The sequence below is a fragment of the Saimiri boliviensis genome, chromosome 10 (assembly GCF_048565385.1).
Source record: "Saimiri boliviensis isolate mSaiBol1 chromosome 10, mSaiBol1.pri, whole genome shotgun sequence".
NCBI classification, from domain to species: Eukaryota; Metazoa; Chordata; class Mammalia; order Primates; family Cebidae; genus Saimiri; species Saimiri boliviensis.
The window spans coordinates 60,496,972-60,515,852 of NC_133458.1; the positions used below are offsets into that span (position 1 = coordinate 60,496,972).

Below are 18,881 nucleotides of genomic sequence, written 5' to 3' on the forward strand. Positions count from 1 at the left end.
TTTTTGGTTCGATTGAAATATGCAGTTTGAAAAAATCTAAGGAGAGTGTTCAATAAATGCACCATACTCATGCAGGGACAGTCATAGCATTTACTTCAGTTTAGTGATCTCTCTCTCTCTTTTTTTTTTTTTTTTTTTTGAGAGGGAGTCTTGCTCTGTGGCCCAGGCTGGAGTGCAGTGGTGCAATGTAGGCTCATTGCAACCTCCACCTCCTGGGTTCAGGCAATTCTCTTGCCTCAGTCTCCTGAGAAGCTGGGACTAGAGGCGTGTGCCACCATGCCCTGCTAATTGTTTGTATTTTTAGTAGAGACGGGGTTTCGCCGTGTTAGCCAGGATGGTCTCTATCTCCTGACCTCGGGATCCGCCTGCCTCAGTCACCAAAAGTGCTGGGATTACAGGTGTGAGCCACCGTACCTGGCCGGTCTTTCTTAGGTATAGTGAAGTTAATCAAAGATAGAAAAGTCCCTGGCGATAAAATTTGCAAGTAAAGTGGGTCCAAAACACTGGTTTCACTCATGGTTACCCATCTCCTGGTATTAGGATTCCCCAAACAATCCTGTGAGCATTCATAAATCAAACACCATCATATCCACCTTATGCCTCAGCGGGATCTGAATTTTAGAAAGTAAGTTTTGGAAGGTATGCTGGGGAGCTATTTGTGGCAGTGTTTTGTTAAAATTCGCAAACATGAATACTGCACACACATAATTTGTAAATCAAAGAAAAAAAACGATAAATAATATTAGTACTACTGTTAGAATAAATGGCACCAAAAATATTAATAGATTAATTACTTTAAGTGACAATGTTTACATTGTACATTTTAGCCATTGTTAACTATGTTCATTAGCAGTATTGTCATTGATAAATTTCCCCAGCAGAGGGAAGCATAACCTCATTATTATTTCCATAATAGTATGGCATACTATGTTTGAATTGAGGGAAGTGGGGCATCACTACAATTTTATTTCATTTTAAGTGAAGGTTGGTTGATGTTTCTGCATTAACAAAGCAAATTTGACATTAAATAGGCTTTCACATCTTTTAGGAAGCACAAAATGAATTTGGTCCAAACTGCCCAATTTAAGAGAATATCCTGCTAGTAATGCAGTGTAAAGATATCTATGTTATTTTCTGCTTGACCATGATACCAAATAATTATATATTAGGTTTATATCGTGAGCACATAAATGAATCATTTGCAAGGCTTATTTTAAGTCTATACTTTCTTCTTTGATATTTTAATGAACATTTCCATTGCCTACCCCTCTCAGGTTACTACTAAATACACAATGAGATACTTAAACATGGCTTCTTTTTGTTAATACAAGAAAGTTGAGCTTTCAACCTTGTAAGCATCTAAAATTTTGAATTTATCATAATAAAACATAAATCAGTGCTTTGTGTTCTTTAGGATTTTCTTTCTGTAAGATTTTATTTCTCTTTTGCTTTATTTCTTTAAGTATTCTGGGAAAGTACGCAGATATGCATTGCATGTGTATGTGTGAATATGTATTATTACTTATGATTTTAGCCTTGTCTTAGCAGGTTGAAAGATGAAAAATGTGACTTACCATGGTGTTGTAAATCTGAACAGTGAGTCAGTGGGTCTCCATTTCTTATATCTTGTCGTCTGGTGCGTCTGAAACAATTATATTTAAAAGGCGTTATTATATCCTTATTTTTCTCTTTGTCCTAAGAATGAAGGAGTTTGTCATAAGAATGAAAAGGAATAAAAATATATATATATCATAGACTCTAGAAACTTAGAATAACAGATGAATTTACATCCAGCTAAAGTATTTTTTAAAAACAGTTCATTATACCTGTTAGAGCAGTCTCCAGGATGATCAAAATAGGAAACAAGATCCAAATGTACTAACAGCATGTTAAAAGTATTTAAAATAGTGATAGCAGAGAATTCATGTTTTTTCACTACTAGATGTCAATCAATAATGATCTAATATCTAGAAACTCAATATCTAACTTTTGTGGAAAAAGCACAAAATTTTAAAAAATCAATTTTTTCATTAAAGGGAATTAAACTTTTTTCTGATAATGAAGGAATAAACTTGAAAATTATAATTCACATGAATATTCTCCTCCTCTGAATGCTTACATATAATTCCTTAAATAGACTTTTGCTAAATTTTTTAATATTAAGACTACAAATTCTATATTTAAGCTAGTTTAAAAATATTTTTTGGTTGCTATATCAACCTATTAAAAAAAGTTTCTTTTATGATCATATGGCATGATTGCAAACCAATTTACCTGTGAAGTGAATAAAAGCAACAATAAATGTTGAACTTAAGGGCAAGGCTTCGTCTTGCCAGAGGAATGAGAGAGAGAATAAATGAACTTACATTTAAGAGAAAAGCAAACTTCGCTTATAAAAATCAATCAATTTTCTATATTCTACCCTCAGATCATATGTGAGTTGTAGGACGTTGTGGGTATCCTTTCCCTGCATTTTGCAAATGTTTGCCTGTGAAGGACTAGTTAGATTCTAGTTATTATGGTGCAAAAAAAAGATGTGAGGTTCCAGAAGAGGCTAAAAATGGAGTTTGGCTATGTGTAACAGACTGGAAAAGATTGGGGGACACTTACCCAACTGTTTTCTGCTGCTATTTTAATGGGTATTGTCTTGCTGCAAAATTAGTTACCATTCCTAAAAAGAGCTCTCACAAAGGCCATTGAGAATTGCAAATATGGAATTTGTTACTGTATTCATAAATTTAGAAGTCTAAAGTATTTATAGATTTCTATTTGTAGAATTAGTGAAACTATCAAACAGATGTTGCACATTGCAAAATTGAGCCAACAAGAGAACTTGTGAAACACGAACCACAAAGCATTTGGGAAGGCATTTTTCACTGCCATTTAAGCTTTTGAAAAATGCCATCACAAAGAATATATAAATCATGAAGCATCTAAACATCCTTTTTAAAGACAATATGAGACTCATGAAATTGGATTAAGTAAAATCTGTAAGGTATAACAAAAATGTGCTAATGAAAATTCCTTCAATCTTGAATTGTAGGTGTACAATAAATACTTTTCAAATATATAATAACGTACAGATTTTAACTTATTATAGATGTGTTTATGATTTTCTTTTTATCTGTTTCCATATTAAGAAAAGCTTAAAGGAGGGATCCAAGATGGCCCATCAGAAGCAGCTCAGGATTGCAGCTCCCAGTGAAAGTACGGACGGTGAGTGGACACCGCATTTCCAGACAGATTTTTTTATTGCCTGCAGACCAGGAGATTCCCAGGCAGAGAAGCCCCACAGGTCGCCAGCATGGCTGGTTTGGCCGGTGCAGCTGTTTTCCCCAGCGCGGCTGTTTTGGCCGGTGGGGCTGTTTTGCTGGTGCCCCGGTGCTGCAGTTCTCCATACAAATACATGGGTCTGGGCACTGTTTTACCAGGTCCGGGAAGGCGAGTCACCCATTCATCTGATTAAAAAGGGGACTGAAACAGGGAGTCAGGCCAGGAGATTCCCAGGCAAAAAAGAGCCATGAATCTCAGCGTGGCTGTTTCAGCCAGCACACTGTGTTGCCGCATGGGAAATCACACAGATCCTGGCACCTTTTCAACAGGTGACTGGAACACCTGGGAGACAGTCAACCGTTTAACTGGAAAAAAAAAAAAAAAAGGCTCTGAGACAGGGAGCCAGGTGATCAGGCTCGACTGGTCCGACCCCCACACAAAAAAAAAGCAATCAGAAATGCTCTGGATTGAGAATTTCACAGCAAGCAGAGCTGAACCTGGGACAGTCCAGCTCTGTGAGGGAGGGGCATCCGCCATTACCGAGGCAGTCCACCTCTATGGAGGTGGTTTGCCATTGCTGAGGCAGCCTGCCATTACAGAGTCCGCCATTATAGAGGTGGGTAGCCATTGCCAAGGCAGTTCTAACTACACCCATATAAACAGGACTGCAGGGAAGTTCACATGGCAGCTGGGCAGCACCGACAGCAGCTCAGCAAAGCCTCTGCAGGCAGACAGCGATTAGGTTGCCTCCTGGCTGGGCAGGGCAGCCCTGAAAAACGGCAGCAGCACAACAGAAACCCATAAAGACAGAGCACCTGGGAGAAAAAAAGGAGTTTATGAGGTCTGCTGCAGCAGACTTAAATGTACCTGCCCAGCAGCTCTGAATGAACAATGGATCTCAGCACTTGAGCTCCTATAAAGGACAGACTGTCTCCTCAAGGAGCTCCCTGACCCTCATATATCCAGAGTCACCTCATAAAGGAGAGCTCAGACATCTGGTGGGTATCCTTCTGGGATAAAGATAGCAGAAGAAAAAAACTGGCAGCAACCCTTACTGTTCTGTAGCCGCCGCAGGTGATCCCCAGGCAAGCAAGGCCGGGAGTGGACCTCAGCAGTCCTACAGCAGAGGGGCCTGAATGTTAGAAGGAAAATTAAGAAACAGAAAGAAATAACTTCATCATCAACAAACTGGACGTCCACTCAGAGACCCAATTGGAAAGTCAACAACTACAAAGATGACAGGTGGATAAATCCATAAAGATGGGAAGAAACCAGCGCAAAAATGATGAAAACACCTGAAACCAGAATGCCTCTTCTTCTACAAGGGATCACAACTCCTCACCAGCAAGGGAACAAGGCTGGATGGAGAATGAGTGTGATGAATTGACAGAATGAGGTCTCAGAAGGTGGATCATAAGAAACTTCTGTGAGCTAAAAGAGCATGTTCTAACCCAATGCAAAGAAACCAAGAACATTGAAAAAAGATTTGATGAAATGCTAACGAGAATAAAAAACTTAGGAATATAAGTGAACTGATGGAGCTGAAAAACACAAAACAAGAACTTCGCGAAGCATACACAAGTTTCAACAGCCGAATTGACCACGCAGAAGAAAGGATATCAGAGGTCAAAGACCAACTCAATGAAATAAAATGAGAAGGCAAGATTAGAGAAAAAAGGGTAAAAAGGAATGAACAAAGTCTCCAAGAAATATGGGACTATGTGAAAAGACCTAATCTACGTTTGATAGGTGTATCTAAACATGACAGAATTAATCCAAGCTGGAAAATACTCTTCAGAATATTATCCAGGAAAGCTTCCCCAACCTAGCAAGGCAGGCCAATATTCAAGTCCAGGAAATACAGAGAACACCACAAAGATATTCCTCAAGACAAGCAACCCCAAGGTACATAATTGTCAGATTCACCGGGACTGAAATGAAGGAGAAAATGCTAAGGGCAGCCAGAGAGAAAGGTCGGGTTACCCACAAAGGGAAGTCCATCAGACTCAAGGCAGATCTCTCAGCAGAAACCTACAAGCTAGAAGAGAGTGGGGGCCAATATTCAACATCCTTAAAGAAAAGAACTTTCAACCCAGAATTTCATATCCAGCCAAACTAAGCTTCATAAGTGAAGGAGAAATAAAATCCTTTATGAACAAGCAAGTACTCAGAGATTTCATAACCACCGGGCCTGCTTTACAAGAGCTCCTGGAAGAAGCACTAAACACAGAAAGGAACACCAGTACCAGCCACTCCAAAAACATAACAAATGGTAAAGAGCATTGACACAATGAAGAAACGGCATCAACTAACAGGCAAAACAGCCAGCTAGCATCAAAATGGCAGGATCAAATTCACACATAACAATATTAGCCCTAAATGTAAATGGGCTAAATGCCCCAGTCAAAAGACACAGACTGGCAAATTGGATAAACAGCCAAAACCGATTGATGTGTTGTATCCAGGAAACCCATCTCACAGGCAAGGATACACAAAGGCTACAAATAAAGGATGGAGGAAGATATACCAAGCAAATGGAAAGCAAAAAAAAAAGCAGGGGTTGCAATTCTCGTCTCTGATAAAATAGACTTTAAACCAACAAAGATCAAAAGAGACAAAGAAGGACATTACATAATGGTAAAAGGATCAATGCAACAAGAAGAGCTAATGATCCTAAATATATATGCACCCAATACAGGAGCACCCAGATACATAAGGCAAGTTCTTAATGACTTACAAAGAGACTTAGACTCCCACACAATAATAGCGGGAGACTTTATCAGCACATTGTCAATATTAGACAGAACAACAAGACATAAAATTAACAAGGATATCCAGGACTTGAACTCAGACCTGGACCAAGCAAACCTAAAAGACATTTACAGAACTCTGCACCCTAAATCTACATAATATACATTCTTCTCAGCACCACATCACACCTTCTCTAAAACTGACCACTTAATTGGAAGTAAATAACTCTTCAGCAAATGCAAAAGAACGGAAATCATAACAAACAGTCTCTCAGACCACAGTGCAATCAAGTTAGAACTTAGAATTCAGAAACTAACTCAGAACTGCACAGCTTCATGGAAACGGAACAAATGGCTCTTCAATGTTGACTGGATAAACAATGTATTGAAGGCAGAAATAAAGATGTTCTTCGAAACCAACAAGAATGAAGACACAAGATACCAGAATCTCTGGGACACATTTAAAGCTGTGTCTAGAGGAAAATATATAGCAATAAATGCCCACATTAGAAGCAAGGAGACATCTAAAATTGACACCCTGTCATCAAAGTTGAAAAAGCTAGAGGAGCAAGATAAAAAAAACTCAAAACCTAGAAGAAGACAGAAATAACTAAGATCAGAGCAGAACTGAAGGAGACAGAGACACAAAAAAACCCTTCAAAAAATCCAGGAGCTGGTTTTTTGAAAAGATCAACAAAATAGACCACTAGCCAGATTAATAAAAAAGAAAAGAGAATAATGAAATAGATGCAATAAAAACCAGTAAAGGAGGTATCACCACCGATTCCACAGTAATTCAAACCATCATCAGAGATTATTACAAACAACTCTATGCACTAAACCAGTTAACCTGGAAGAAATGGATAAATTCCTGGACACTTGCATCCTCCCAAGCCTAAACCAGGAAGAAGTCAAAACCCTGAATAGACCAGTAACAAGGTCTGAAGTTGAGGCACCAATTAAGAGCCTACCACCCAAAAAAATCCCAGGTCCGGATGGGTTCACAACCAAATTCTATCAGACATACAAAAAGGAGCTGGTACCATTCCTTTTGAAACTATTCCAAACAATCCAGGAAGACGGAATGCTTCCCAAATTTTATGAGACCAACATCATTCTGATACCAAAACCCAGCAAAGACTCAGCAAGAAAGGAAAACTTCACACCAATATCCATGATGAACATAGATGCAAAAATTTTCAATAAAATACTGGCAAACCGATTGCAACAGCACATCAAAAAGCTTATCCATCATGATCAAGTAGGCTTCATCCTGGGGATGCATGGCTGGTTCAATATATGCAAGTCTATAAATGTAATTCACCACATAAACAGAACCAAAGGCAAAAACCACATGATTATCTCAATTGATGCAGAGAAGGCCTTTGGCAAAATCCAACAGCCCTTTATGCTAAAAATCCTCAATAAACTACGTATTGACAGAATGTATCTCAAAATAATAAAAGCTATTTACAACAGACCAACAGACAATATCATACTGGATGGTCAAAAACTGAAAGCATTTCCTTTGACATCTGGCACTAGACAAGGATGCCCTCTCACCATTCCTATTCAATATAGTATTGGAAGTTCTAGCTAGAGCAATCAGGCAAGATAAAGAAATAAAGCGTATTCAAATAGGAAAGGAGAAAGTCAAATTGTCTCTATTTGCAGACGACATGATTGTATATCTAGAAGACCCCATCATCTCCGTCCAAAATCTCTTGAAACTGATAAGCAACTTCAGCAAAGGCTCAGGACACAAAATCAATGTGCAAAAATCACAAGCATTCCTACACACAAATAACAGACTTAAAGAGGGCCAAATGAAGAATGAACTGTCATTCACAATTGCAACAAAGAGAATAAAATACCTAGGAATACAACTAACAGGGAACATAAAGGACCTCTTCAAGGAGAACTACAAACCACTGGTCAAAGAAATAAAAGAGGACACAAACAGATGGAGAAACATTCCATGGTCATGGTTAGGAAGAATCAGTATTGGGGAAAATGGCCACACTGCCCAAAGAAATTTACAGATACAACGCTATTCCCATCAAGCTACCAATTACCTTCTTCACAGAACTGGAAAAAAGCACCTTAAACTTCATATGGAACCAAAAGAGAGCTCACATAGCCAAGTCAATTCTAAGCAAAAAGAACAAAGTGGGAGGCATCACACTAGCAGACTTCAAACTATACTACAAGTCTACAGTAATCAAAACATCATGGTACTGGTACCAAAACAGAAATATAGATCAATGGAACAGAACAGAGGCCTCAGAGGCAACACAACATATCTACAACCATCTGACCTTTGACAAACATGACAAAACCAAGCAACGGGGAAAGGATTCCCTGTTTAATAAATGGTGTTGGGAAAACTGGCTAGCCATGTGCAGAAAGCAGAAACTGGACCCCTTCCTGACACCTTACACTAAAATTAACTCCAGATGGATTAAAGACTTAAACATAAGACCTAACACCATAAAAACCCTAGAAGAAGATCTAGTCAAAACCATTCAGACCATAGGTGTAGGCAAGGACTTCATGACCAAAACAACAAAAGCATTGGCAACAAAAGCCAAAATAGACAAATGGGACCTAATCAAACTCCATAGCTTCTGCACAGCAAAAGAAACAATCACTAGTGAATTGGCAACCAACAGAATGGGAAAAAATTTTCGCAATCTACCCTTATGACAAAGGGCTGATATCCAGAATGTACAAAGAACTAAAACAGATTTACAAGAAAAAAGCCCATTCAAAAGTGGGCAAAGGATATGGACACTTTGCAAAAGAAGACATACATGAGGCCAACAAACATAGGAAAAAATGCTCATCATCACTGGTCATTAGAGAAATGCAAAGCAAAACCACATTGAGATACCATCTCACGCCAGTTAGAATGGAGATCATTAAAAAATCTGGGGACAACAGATGCTGGAGAGGATGTGGAGAAATAGGAACACTTTCACACTGTTGGTGGGAGTGTAAATTAGTTCAACCATTGTGGAAGACAGTGTGGCAATTCCTCAAGGACCTAGAAATAGAAATTCCATTTGACCCAGCAATCCCATTACTGCGTATATATCCAAAGGATTATTAATCATTCTACTGTAAGGACACATGCACAAGAATGTTCATTGCAGCACAGTTTACAATAGCAAAGACCTGGAACCAAACCAAATGACCATCGATGATAGACTGGACAGGGAAAATGTGGCACATAAACACCATGGAATATTATGCAGCCATCAAAAACGATGAGTTCGTGTCTTTTGCAGGGACATGGATGAACCTGGAAACCATCATTCTCTGCAAACTGACACAAGAACAGAAAATCAAACACCACATGTTCTCACTCATAGGAGGGTGTTGAACAATGAGAACACATGGACACAGGGAGGGGAGCATCACACACTGGGGTCTGTCGGGGGGAAATAGGGAGAGACAGCGGCCGGTGGGGAGTTGGGGAGAGATAGCATGGGGAGAAATGCCAGATATAGGTGATAGGGAGGAAGGCAGCAAATCACACTGCCATGTGTGTACCTATGCAACAATCTTGCATGTTCTTCACATGTACCCCAAAACCTAAAATGCAATTAAAAAAAAAAAAAACTTAAAAAGCCTAAAATTCAAATAGATCATTACTAAATTAGGTAATGTTATAAACTAATACATGAAAAAGAAATAATACTTATTTCACATGAAAAAGAAATAATACTCATTTTTGTTCAAACATGAATTCCACTTTTTTTGAGACGGATTCTTGCTCTGTTGCCCAGGCTGGAGTGCAGTGGTGCGACCTCGGCTCACTGCAACCTCCACCTCCCGGTTTCAAGCTATTCTCCTGCCTCAGCCTCCAGAGTAGTTGGGATTATGAGCGCTCGCTGGCACACCAGCTAATTTTTTGTATTTTTGGCCAACATGTTGGCCAGGCTGGTCTCAAACTCCTGACCTCTGATGATCTGCCCACCTCCACTTCCCAAAGTGCTGGGATTACAGGCATGAGCCACTGCGCCCAGCCGAATGACACATTTTTAAGTAACATAAAAGCCACCTAGAGTTAAATTTTTTGAGGAGAATTTTAATCTTAAAAAAATTAATTTTACTGCTGTAAAGATTGCTTATTGCTATTCCTTAAACTACCTACAGTTACTTTAATCTACACACATTAACGCCACCTGAGGTTTTATTTTCAATTAGAAATTCCAACAAAATGAATGGGTATATGAAAATGATACAAACATGTTACTTCAATTCTGAATGTTGAAATTTTAATAACTATTTCTTACGTGGTATAAGAAAATATTGCATATATATTTAATTTTTAATAACTATTTCTTATGTGGTATAAGAAAATATTGCATATATATTTAATATTACAGGATACTGAGTTTTAATCCAGTGGACTGATTATATAACAGACTAGATTGTAGATTATTTTACAGTCAGTAAATGTTATCTAAAGTGTATAATCAAAAGATTTAAATAGGCATTAGGGCCATGTCTTTGCTCAAATATTGTACCAAATATTTAAAATGATACAAATGTTGTAGGACATACCTCACTAGCTATGAAAATCTACAATCATAGCTTCTTTGAGAAAAAAATAGCTATAATAAACAATAACAAAATCAAATTTATTTCTTCTAAAATGCAGTGGTTTCATAGAGCTAGTTTCTATTTTATGCATGCTGTTAATATCTTTAGGCTCATGTTAGTGAGATACTGTACAGAATATTAATTCCATCTAGCATTGCTCATTTCCTAAACCCTGGTAAATACTGATAGAGAAAGATAGCCTTCAGTGAGTAATGGAGGATATGCTGAAAGGGCTAATTTGTCAAAAGAAGAAAGAATTATCTTAGCAACTTTTAGTCAAGCATGTCCAAAAAAGTTCTTTTATGTATTATCAAAAGTATACTTAAGATATATATTTATCTATATATATTGCATGTGTACAGATAGATTGATATTTTATTACATGGTTTTATGTTTCAAGTTCAACCAATGCAAATGCAAGGTGAAACTATAATAATATAACATTTAAATTTTCTTGAATCAAATAGAGATATTTTGGGATGTTAATAAAAATTACGTATGTCACATATTAAAATGTAATATTTTCAAAACTAGAAATAAATTGTTCTGGACTTTGTATAATTAGACCCCTGTGTAATACCTAAGACTCTAAACGAAAATAAATTCCTTTCTGTGCATTTTCTGTTCATCCAGAAACACGAATTGAAATTTAAAATTAAAGTTTAAAAATGAGAAAGAATGTTGCTGGATAGAAACAGAAGAACATTTTTGGACAACAGAGTATTTTGATCTAAAGGCATAAGGCTCAGTCTAGATTCTGTTCATGACTTTCTCTATGACTTTTATTCTGATTTTTAAAAACTATTTGAAGAAAAGAAAAAAACAAACAAAACCAATCCTCTCCCTCTGCCCCCGAATCTTTTTATTCATTAAAAATGTTGAAGTATTTACTTGAAGAAAGCTATTCCAAAATTGGAATCATATAGGACAACTAGCAAACATTTCATTTATTTTCAATATTTTTCCTACCTCTTTGCAGTGGGAAAATAGCGAGAGCATGAAGAACCATCCCAGGCACAGTAAGGGTCTCGGGCGAGGCAACACTCTGCACAGGCTTTCCCGTAAATATCACACCGGTGTAAAGGGAGCTGGGCTACCCCAGCCGTTGAACCAATATAGAGTTGTTGCTGTGGAAAGAGTTTACTGCTGTGACAAAAACTCTGTTTTTTAAGTCTTTTTTTCTCTTGAAAAAAGAATTTATTTATATGTAACTTATCAAAGATAAAGGTTCAAAAAAATCATCCATTTATTAATAGTTTCTTTAAAGGCCTTGTAGACAAGATGGCAGTTTAAAATAGAGCAACAGCAAGTTCTAAATATTTGACTAAAACAGGTGTCTTTTATTAAGTATAAAACAAAGGGAAGATGAAAACAGTAATACACCAAGCAATATAATGTTCAAAGCTTCAGTTTTTCTTCTTAGCAAGTTTGCTTTATTACCTTTACCGTTTATAATACTCATCTCCCAAAATGTCTTTGTTACCATGTGTTCCAGACTGGCCAGAGGCAGGAATCATTGTTTCTGACTTCTCAGTATCCTACTGTATTGCCTTTGATGGAGTGTGCCCAACTATGATAGGGGAAGGGGCAATATTTTGGTGCTTACATTTGAAAAACCTTCGGGCTCACCAAGAACTGTCTTGCCTTTACACTACCTCCAAGATGATTATTTTAAATAAAGTAATCTAAACTATTAAATTACTGCCCTTTCAAAAGATATTTGAAAAGGGGAGCAAAGTACACTCTTGTGCAGTTTGCCAAACCAAAAGCTGAGGTGTTATGGAAAAAGCATAGTGCTGAGCATGTAGGTACCTGGATTCTAGGTCTCGCTGCACATTAATAGTCTGTGTGATTTTGAGCTATTTGTATAATTTTTCTAAGAATTAACTTTCTTTTTAAAATGAGCATGTTTAACAGATCTTTAAAGTATGCATTCAGATAAACATCCTACGATGCATGTATTCTCAATGAAATTGGTGTTACTGAAAGAGGCAGAATATGCAAGATTAAAAAGTATTGTTTTTCTGTTAATTCAGGATTTCAGTACAAGTTTTAAAATACCTTTAACAAAGTTGAGCCAATGTAGCATATTCGCTGCAAATTTGTGTAAACACAAAATAAAATAAAATTAGTTGGCTATTTCTCCACATTTACTGTTATTGGTACTATAGTTCTCTTTTCTTGCACTAGAGAATTCATAATTATAGTAAGCCTTAAGTAAAACTTACATAAATACTGAGACATGTAACGGTATACATTGAAAAAAGTGTATTTTAATTTCTCTGGTAAATGAATAAAAAAAAGTTTTAAAAAAGTCTCTGAACAATGGTATGCTTAATACTACATATTTTCTAATGCAATGAATATAAATAGAATTACATTTCCAAAGGCTTTCATGTATAAACGACATATATAACCAGATAAATTGAATGCAGACTGGTACCTATGAGAATCTAATAAAATATTAAGGTTATAAAGAGTGTTTACATAGAAAATAGTTCTCTGCTTAAATCTCACCAAATAACTTATACCTTATTACTACAAGCAAAGTAAAATGAGGGGAAATATAATACAATAAAATCTAAACCATTGTGGAAGCATTTATTTTCATTAATATTATATTCCATTCCACTACATGGAAAAAATAAAATATAGCATATATTACTAAGTGCTCAATTTTTGCTGTATTCAAGCTTTATTATAGTATTGAATTTAGCTATAAACCAGGACAAATTAAGAAATGATGTTTAAATTCTTTGGGAAGAAAAGATTAAGTATTGTTAAGCTTTCCTTTTCCTGTTTTGTCTCTCTTTTCTTTCTTTTTTTCTTTCTATTCTTTCTCTTTTTTATTTCTCTTTCTTTTCAACAGCCACCTTTTTTAAAATGAACTTAAGACACTATTGAAAGTAAGCAATTTGGATATATGGACGTGTCAATCCATACATTGTGTTTGCAGCTATTTTAAAAAGCTACTCATCAGGTTGTCCTACAAGCAAAAGATCTCGATGTTTGGCCAGTAACTTCCAGGAAACATCAAGAAAATGTATATATATATATGTGTGTGTGTATATATATATACACACACACATATATATACACACACATATATATACACACACATATATATATATACACATATATATATACACACACACATATATATACACACACATATATATACACACACACATATATATATACACATATATATATATTTTAAAGAATATGACATTTAAGTAGAAAAAGTATTATCTACATAATATCGAAATCTGTCATATTCCTTTAGGAGAAAAACAGTATGTGGAAAGAAAAGAAAACCAAAATATGGCAACTGAAATTATTATAATGAAAACCTAAAGCATGATAAAATGCCAAAAAGTAACTATAGCTCAATATCATGTTCATTTTACCGTAATTCTCTAATATTATTAATGAAGTGCAAAAATAATTATGCTATCCAAATGAAATATAGGGTAGGCCTTTAGGCACCATTGAGCATAATCCAGTCACTATTAAGTAACCTGATGTGCTTTTTCTGCCCAATTTAACATCACCACAGGCTTTCTCACTATCCTACTTTACAAGTTGTGGGCTATAGCAGGAGATGGGTTCATTTATCCAGAAAATTAGTTGCAATGCTGCTTGTCTTTCTTGGAATTACCACCTCACTTTAAAAATGCCCGTAAGCTTGAATGAAATTGAGTCATACCTCAACGAAATCAAATCATATCTTCCAGTAATGGAAAATAAGGAAAGGGACACTTTCTTCTCTCATGGTATTTTAAATTGATTGATAGATTGTTTTTCTTTGTTGGTTAAATATTGGATTAATAGGTAATTTTTAACTAACTTTAAAAATGTAAAATAGAAAGAAATGGTTTATAAAAATAGACGTGGAGGTACTGTAATTAAGATTGGCAATGAGGCCTAGCCGAGAATAAATAAATAATTTAAAAAATCATTACAGGAAAGAATATCCCCATCTAGCTTCCACTCTGGAAATCCCCAGATTTCCTTGCCAACCTCTGACAATTTTTAGATTACAAGAACAGGTGAACACATACTTATGCAGTGTAAGATAACAGTATCAGGTCAATCATATCTGTACTCTGGGTTGCTCTAAATATCTTGGAGATTATCAATCTATTTTGATATGTCTGTGTGGAGAAAGGATACACACTGAATTTTACTGGCAGAGTAATTTAGTGTCTTGTTCAAGGGATAAAGTATGGTTAGAGATAAAACATGTAAACAGTTCAGAAATAAGATTAGCCAAACGATTCTCATATTTTACAATTTTGTATATACGTTTTACTACAGTAAGTGAGGCATACCCTACTTCATTCTGGTTTTTCTGCTCTGAGCGCACGTGTGTGTGTGTGTGTGTGTGTGTGTGTGTGTGAAGTTACCATTGATATACTGGACAGAAGAAAGTCTAGGCAACATTTATGGAGAAAATATAATTCATTAGACACTAAAACTGTATTTGTTTACACATATCACACAGTATTTAGAAGCAATTGACTTTTCTTAAGTGTCTTGCCAAAGCATTCGTTTGATATGAATTTTAGAAAGACTATTAACATGTTGCCCTTAACTTTTGAATTCATGAAGTTTGGAACTTATTTGGCAGTGACCATTTTTCTGTTTTCCTTTTGTATTTAGCCATGGTTAAATACACATTTTATTTTCTCTAGCATACGATACTATTGGAAAAGTAAAATTAACTTTTAAGTCAAGGTCCTCTAAACACACATAGCCAGTGAATAATTTTACTAGACTCTCAAAATGTATTTTTGTTTATACTTGCAAAGTAAAAATAAATTAGAAATGTTTTCATATTCTGAAATATCACAATGCTATTTCAAGGTATACACATATATACATAATCAGAAAAGATGAAAATTACTGAGTATTAAAAAATATTAAAATAACAAAAGTAAACTATAAGTAAAAATTTATAACAAATAATGATCCAGGAAATATGTTTATAGAACACGGATGAGATCGATAAAAAATATGGGGCAATGGAAACTATCTTCAGTCTCTAATCTACTAGCTTATTATGAGAATAATATTTGTTTTCTCCTTTTTTAGTACAATTGTTAAGTAATCTGTGAAATTTGATAGATAATAAATATATCCATTTGAAACACAAGAATTAACAAAATATTGGATATCTATGGTAATATATAATGATAGTACCTGCTTAGTGGAAAGCTCCATTGCTGAAATAGTAGTCGGTTCCTAAAGGAGAAAAAGAAGTATGTGAGGTGTTTGGTCAATTAGAACAGTCAGCCATTTGTTAATTAACTCAAGACACTAACATTCGTTTTCAGAGAGAGAACTTCAGTGTCCACGAGAACCAATGTGATTGGGAAATAAGACGTGAAAGAAACTGCATAGATCAGTGTCAAATATGTGGAGCAGACAATCAGATTGTGTCAATATCATACAGTCTACATACCTGTATTTGACCAAGTTGGGGTTATTGCTTGCTACAATATAAGGGAAAACAGAAGCCTACATAGTGAGAGGGTGTTGGAAGAATATGTTTTGGACTTGTGCTGGGTGACTCGGGGAGGGTTTAAAGAAGTAGAACTTTATTCTACATTGGACATTGTCAAAAAGCAGGGCTAATTCTATGGTTAGGTATCTTCGTAAATCATTTAGGAGGAAAGAACAAACATAAAAGTAACCCTAGTACATAATAGACTTCATTGTGTCATATTAAGATTTTAACATTCTTAACTTATGATCCTACAATCTATTAATTAAAGGAACCTTATTTATTATTTAGACCAGAAAATTAATAACTGTTTGAAATAAGATGTGCATGTGCTATCAATGTACCTTGCAATTCTTTGCAGTCAACAGAACTATAAATAAAGCCCACTGTCCTACGTGCACTGCAACTTAATGTAACATTTCACCCTCAAAAGTAAACCCTCTTTGACTGTACTGGAAAGAAAATCCCCAACTGACTAATTAAAATAAAAATCAGCATAAGTTAGGCTTTTATATTTTCTGAGTATTTTTATAAAACAAGGTGTACATATTTACATTTCAAGCATTTTAAAAGAGATTTTCATTTGTGTAACTAGTTAACAATAGCTGCCATTTACTGGTAATCTTAATTTTTAAAAATCACTTTTAAAAAGTATTTATAATCACCGTCCTTATTGTGAGATGAAGAAATTGAGCCTCAATTGACTTTAACCAACTTGTTCAGAATCACGTAGTAAATACAATTCAAATTCAGGTTTATGATTGCAAGTCATATGTGGAATTAGAGTCATTTCTTGGTACTTTAATGTCATTTGAGGTATTTTATAGCAAATCAAAGTCATTTCTAGAGTCCTATACCAATGCCCATTTTATTTTACCTCTTATTACCTATTAAAAATTTACTTTAAAATGAAAATTTTTATTACTAAGGAATATTTTTCTTTCTATACTCTGATTGAGATTTGATTTTAGCCCAAATAAAAGTATATTGGATGTAACTGAAACCACTGGAATGTGTGTGATTAGTCAGGGTGTTTTCCTGAAACCAACCTCAAGATGGGAATGGGTATAGTACTGGTTTTAATTCTTGCATTTATATGAGGTTTGGTTTTTCATTCTGTCAAGGACACATAATAAACATGGCCTCATGAAGATGATAATATTGTAAAATTAACTGGATAGGTAACATTAAATGTCTTTAAAAAATCCAAGAATATCATATACTACCATGACCCTAAGTCAGTACCTTTTCTATTTACCTTATCAAACTCTCCCTGACCTTTTTTATAGTATTTTATTTTAAATGGAATGACTTACATGGCTCAAATAGAAACAAAGAAACTATAAAATTTCTCTGCTTATTTCACTGTATATGGCTATGGCTTTAAATGTTGTGGTTTTTTCCCCCTCCCACTGTAAAATTAAAGTTTGACAGTGAAATATTCCAATTGCTAGACCACAATATATGTATGAACTTTGCCTGATAGAATAGAATGTTGAAAGTAAATATTTCTCTAAACTTTGCCCAAATACGTTTTGTCTACTTGAGTGCCAAAGAAATAATAATGACAATAATGCATAGCAGAGAATATAGAAGAGAACTGAAATCGTGTTCTATCAAAGAAAGTGTTCAGATGTAAACAATCTTTTTACAAAATTGTAAAGCCCTAAACAAGCATTTCCATGCCAGCACAATATTACTTATTTATATTTAGTTGTTATAGATTGATAATGAAATTTTCTCATGATATCTTAAACGCTACACAAATGTCATCCAATAGCTATCACCGGTATAAGTCAGTTGTGTATTTCTCTGGAAACTGAAATGCTAACAAAAAAAATCTAATAGATACTAAAAACTCATACCATCATGTATGGGTTGATGACAGACATACATTCTGATAAATGCATCATTACATGATTTTTGTCATTGTGTAAAAAAATCACAAAGTACACTTAGCCTACTATCTAAGCTAGATGATACACTGTTGCTCCTAAGATAGGAACCTGTACAGCATGCTACTGTACTGAATATTTTAGGCAATTGTAACACAATAGTAAGTATTTGTGTATCTAAACATATCTAAGCATAGAAAATGTACAATGTATGGTAGAAAAGATTTAAAAATGGTACACCTGTGTAGGGCATTTATCACGAATGGAGTTTGCAGGACTGGCTGTTTCTTTGGTCAAGTCAGTGAGTGAGTGGTGAGTGAATGTGAAGGACTAGGACATTACTGTACACTACTGTAGACTTTATAGTCACTATAGACTTTGGCTACACTAAATTTTTTTGAAGTATTTTTCTTTCTTCAATAATATGTTAATCTTTGCTTTCTGTAAACTTTTTACAACATGAACTACTGAATTTTTAAAATGTTTTGACTTTTTTGTTTTGTTTTGTTGTTTTTGAGATGGAGTCTCTTTCCGTAGCCCAGGCTGGAGTTCAGTGGCACAATTTCAGCTCACTGCAATCTCCACCTCCTGAATCCTGGTTCAAGCAATTCTCCTGCCTCAACCTCCTGAGTAGCTGGGATTACAGGTACACACCACCAGGCCTAACTGATTTTTGTATTTTTAGTAGAGATGGGGTTTCACCGTGTTGGCCGGGATGGTCTTGAACTCCTGACCTCATGATCCACCCGCCTTGGTCTCCCAAAGTGCTTGGATTATAGGTGTGAGCCACCATGCCTGGCCAACATTTTGACTCTTTTGTAAAAACAATGAGCTTAAAACATA

At 35.4% G+C, this 18,881-nt stretch overlaps 1 protein-coding gene across 3 annotated transcripts in view; it reads right to left on the reverse strand.

Moving 5' to 3' along the window:
- SEMA3A (semaphorin 3A) overlaps nucleotides 1-18,881 on the reverse strand; it is a 322,145-nt gene that overhangs the window by 15,271 nt on the left and 287,993 nt on the right. For all 3 annotated transcript variants that reach the window (XM_010344878.3, XM_074379342.1, XM_074379341.1), the window contains exons 14-16: nucleotides 15,840-15,881; nucleotides 11,604-11,761; nucleotides 1,575-1,642 (exon numbers count right to left, since the gene is read on the reverse strand). In XM_010344878.3, the coding sequence (XP_010343180.1) occupies nucleotides 1,575-1,642; nucleotides 11,604-11,761; nucleotides 15,840-15,881 (268 nt within the window). The remainder of the gene's footprint in view (nucleotides 1-1,574; nucleotides 1,643-11,603; nucleotides 11,762-15,839; nucleotides 15,882-18,881) is intronic.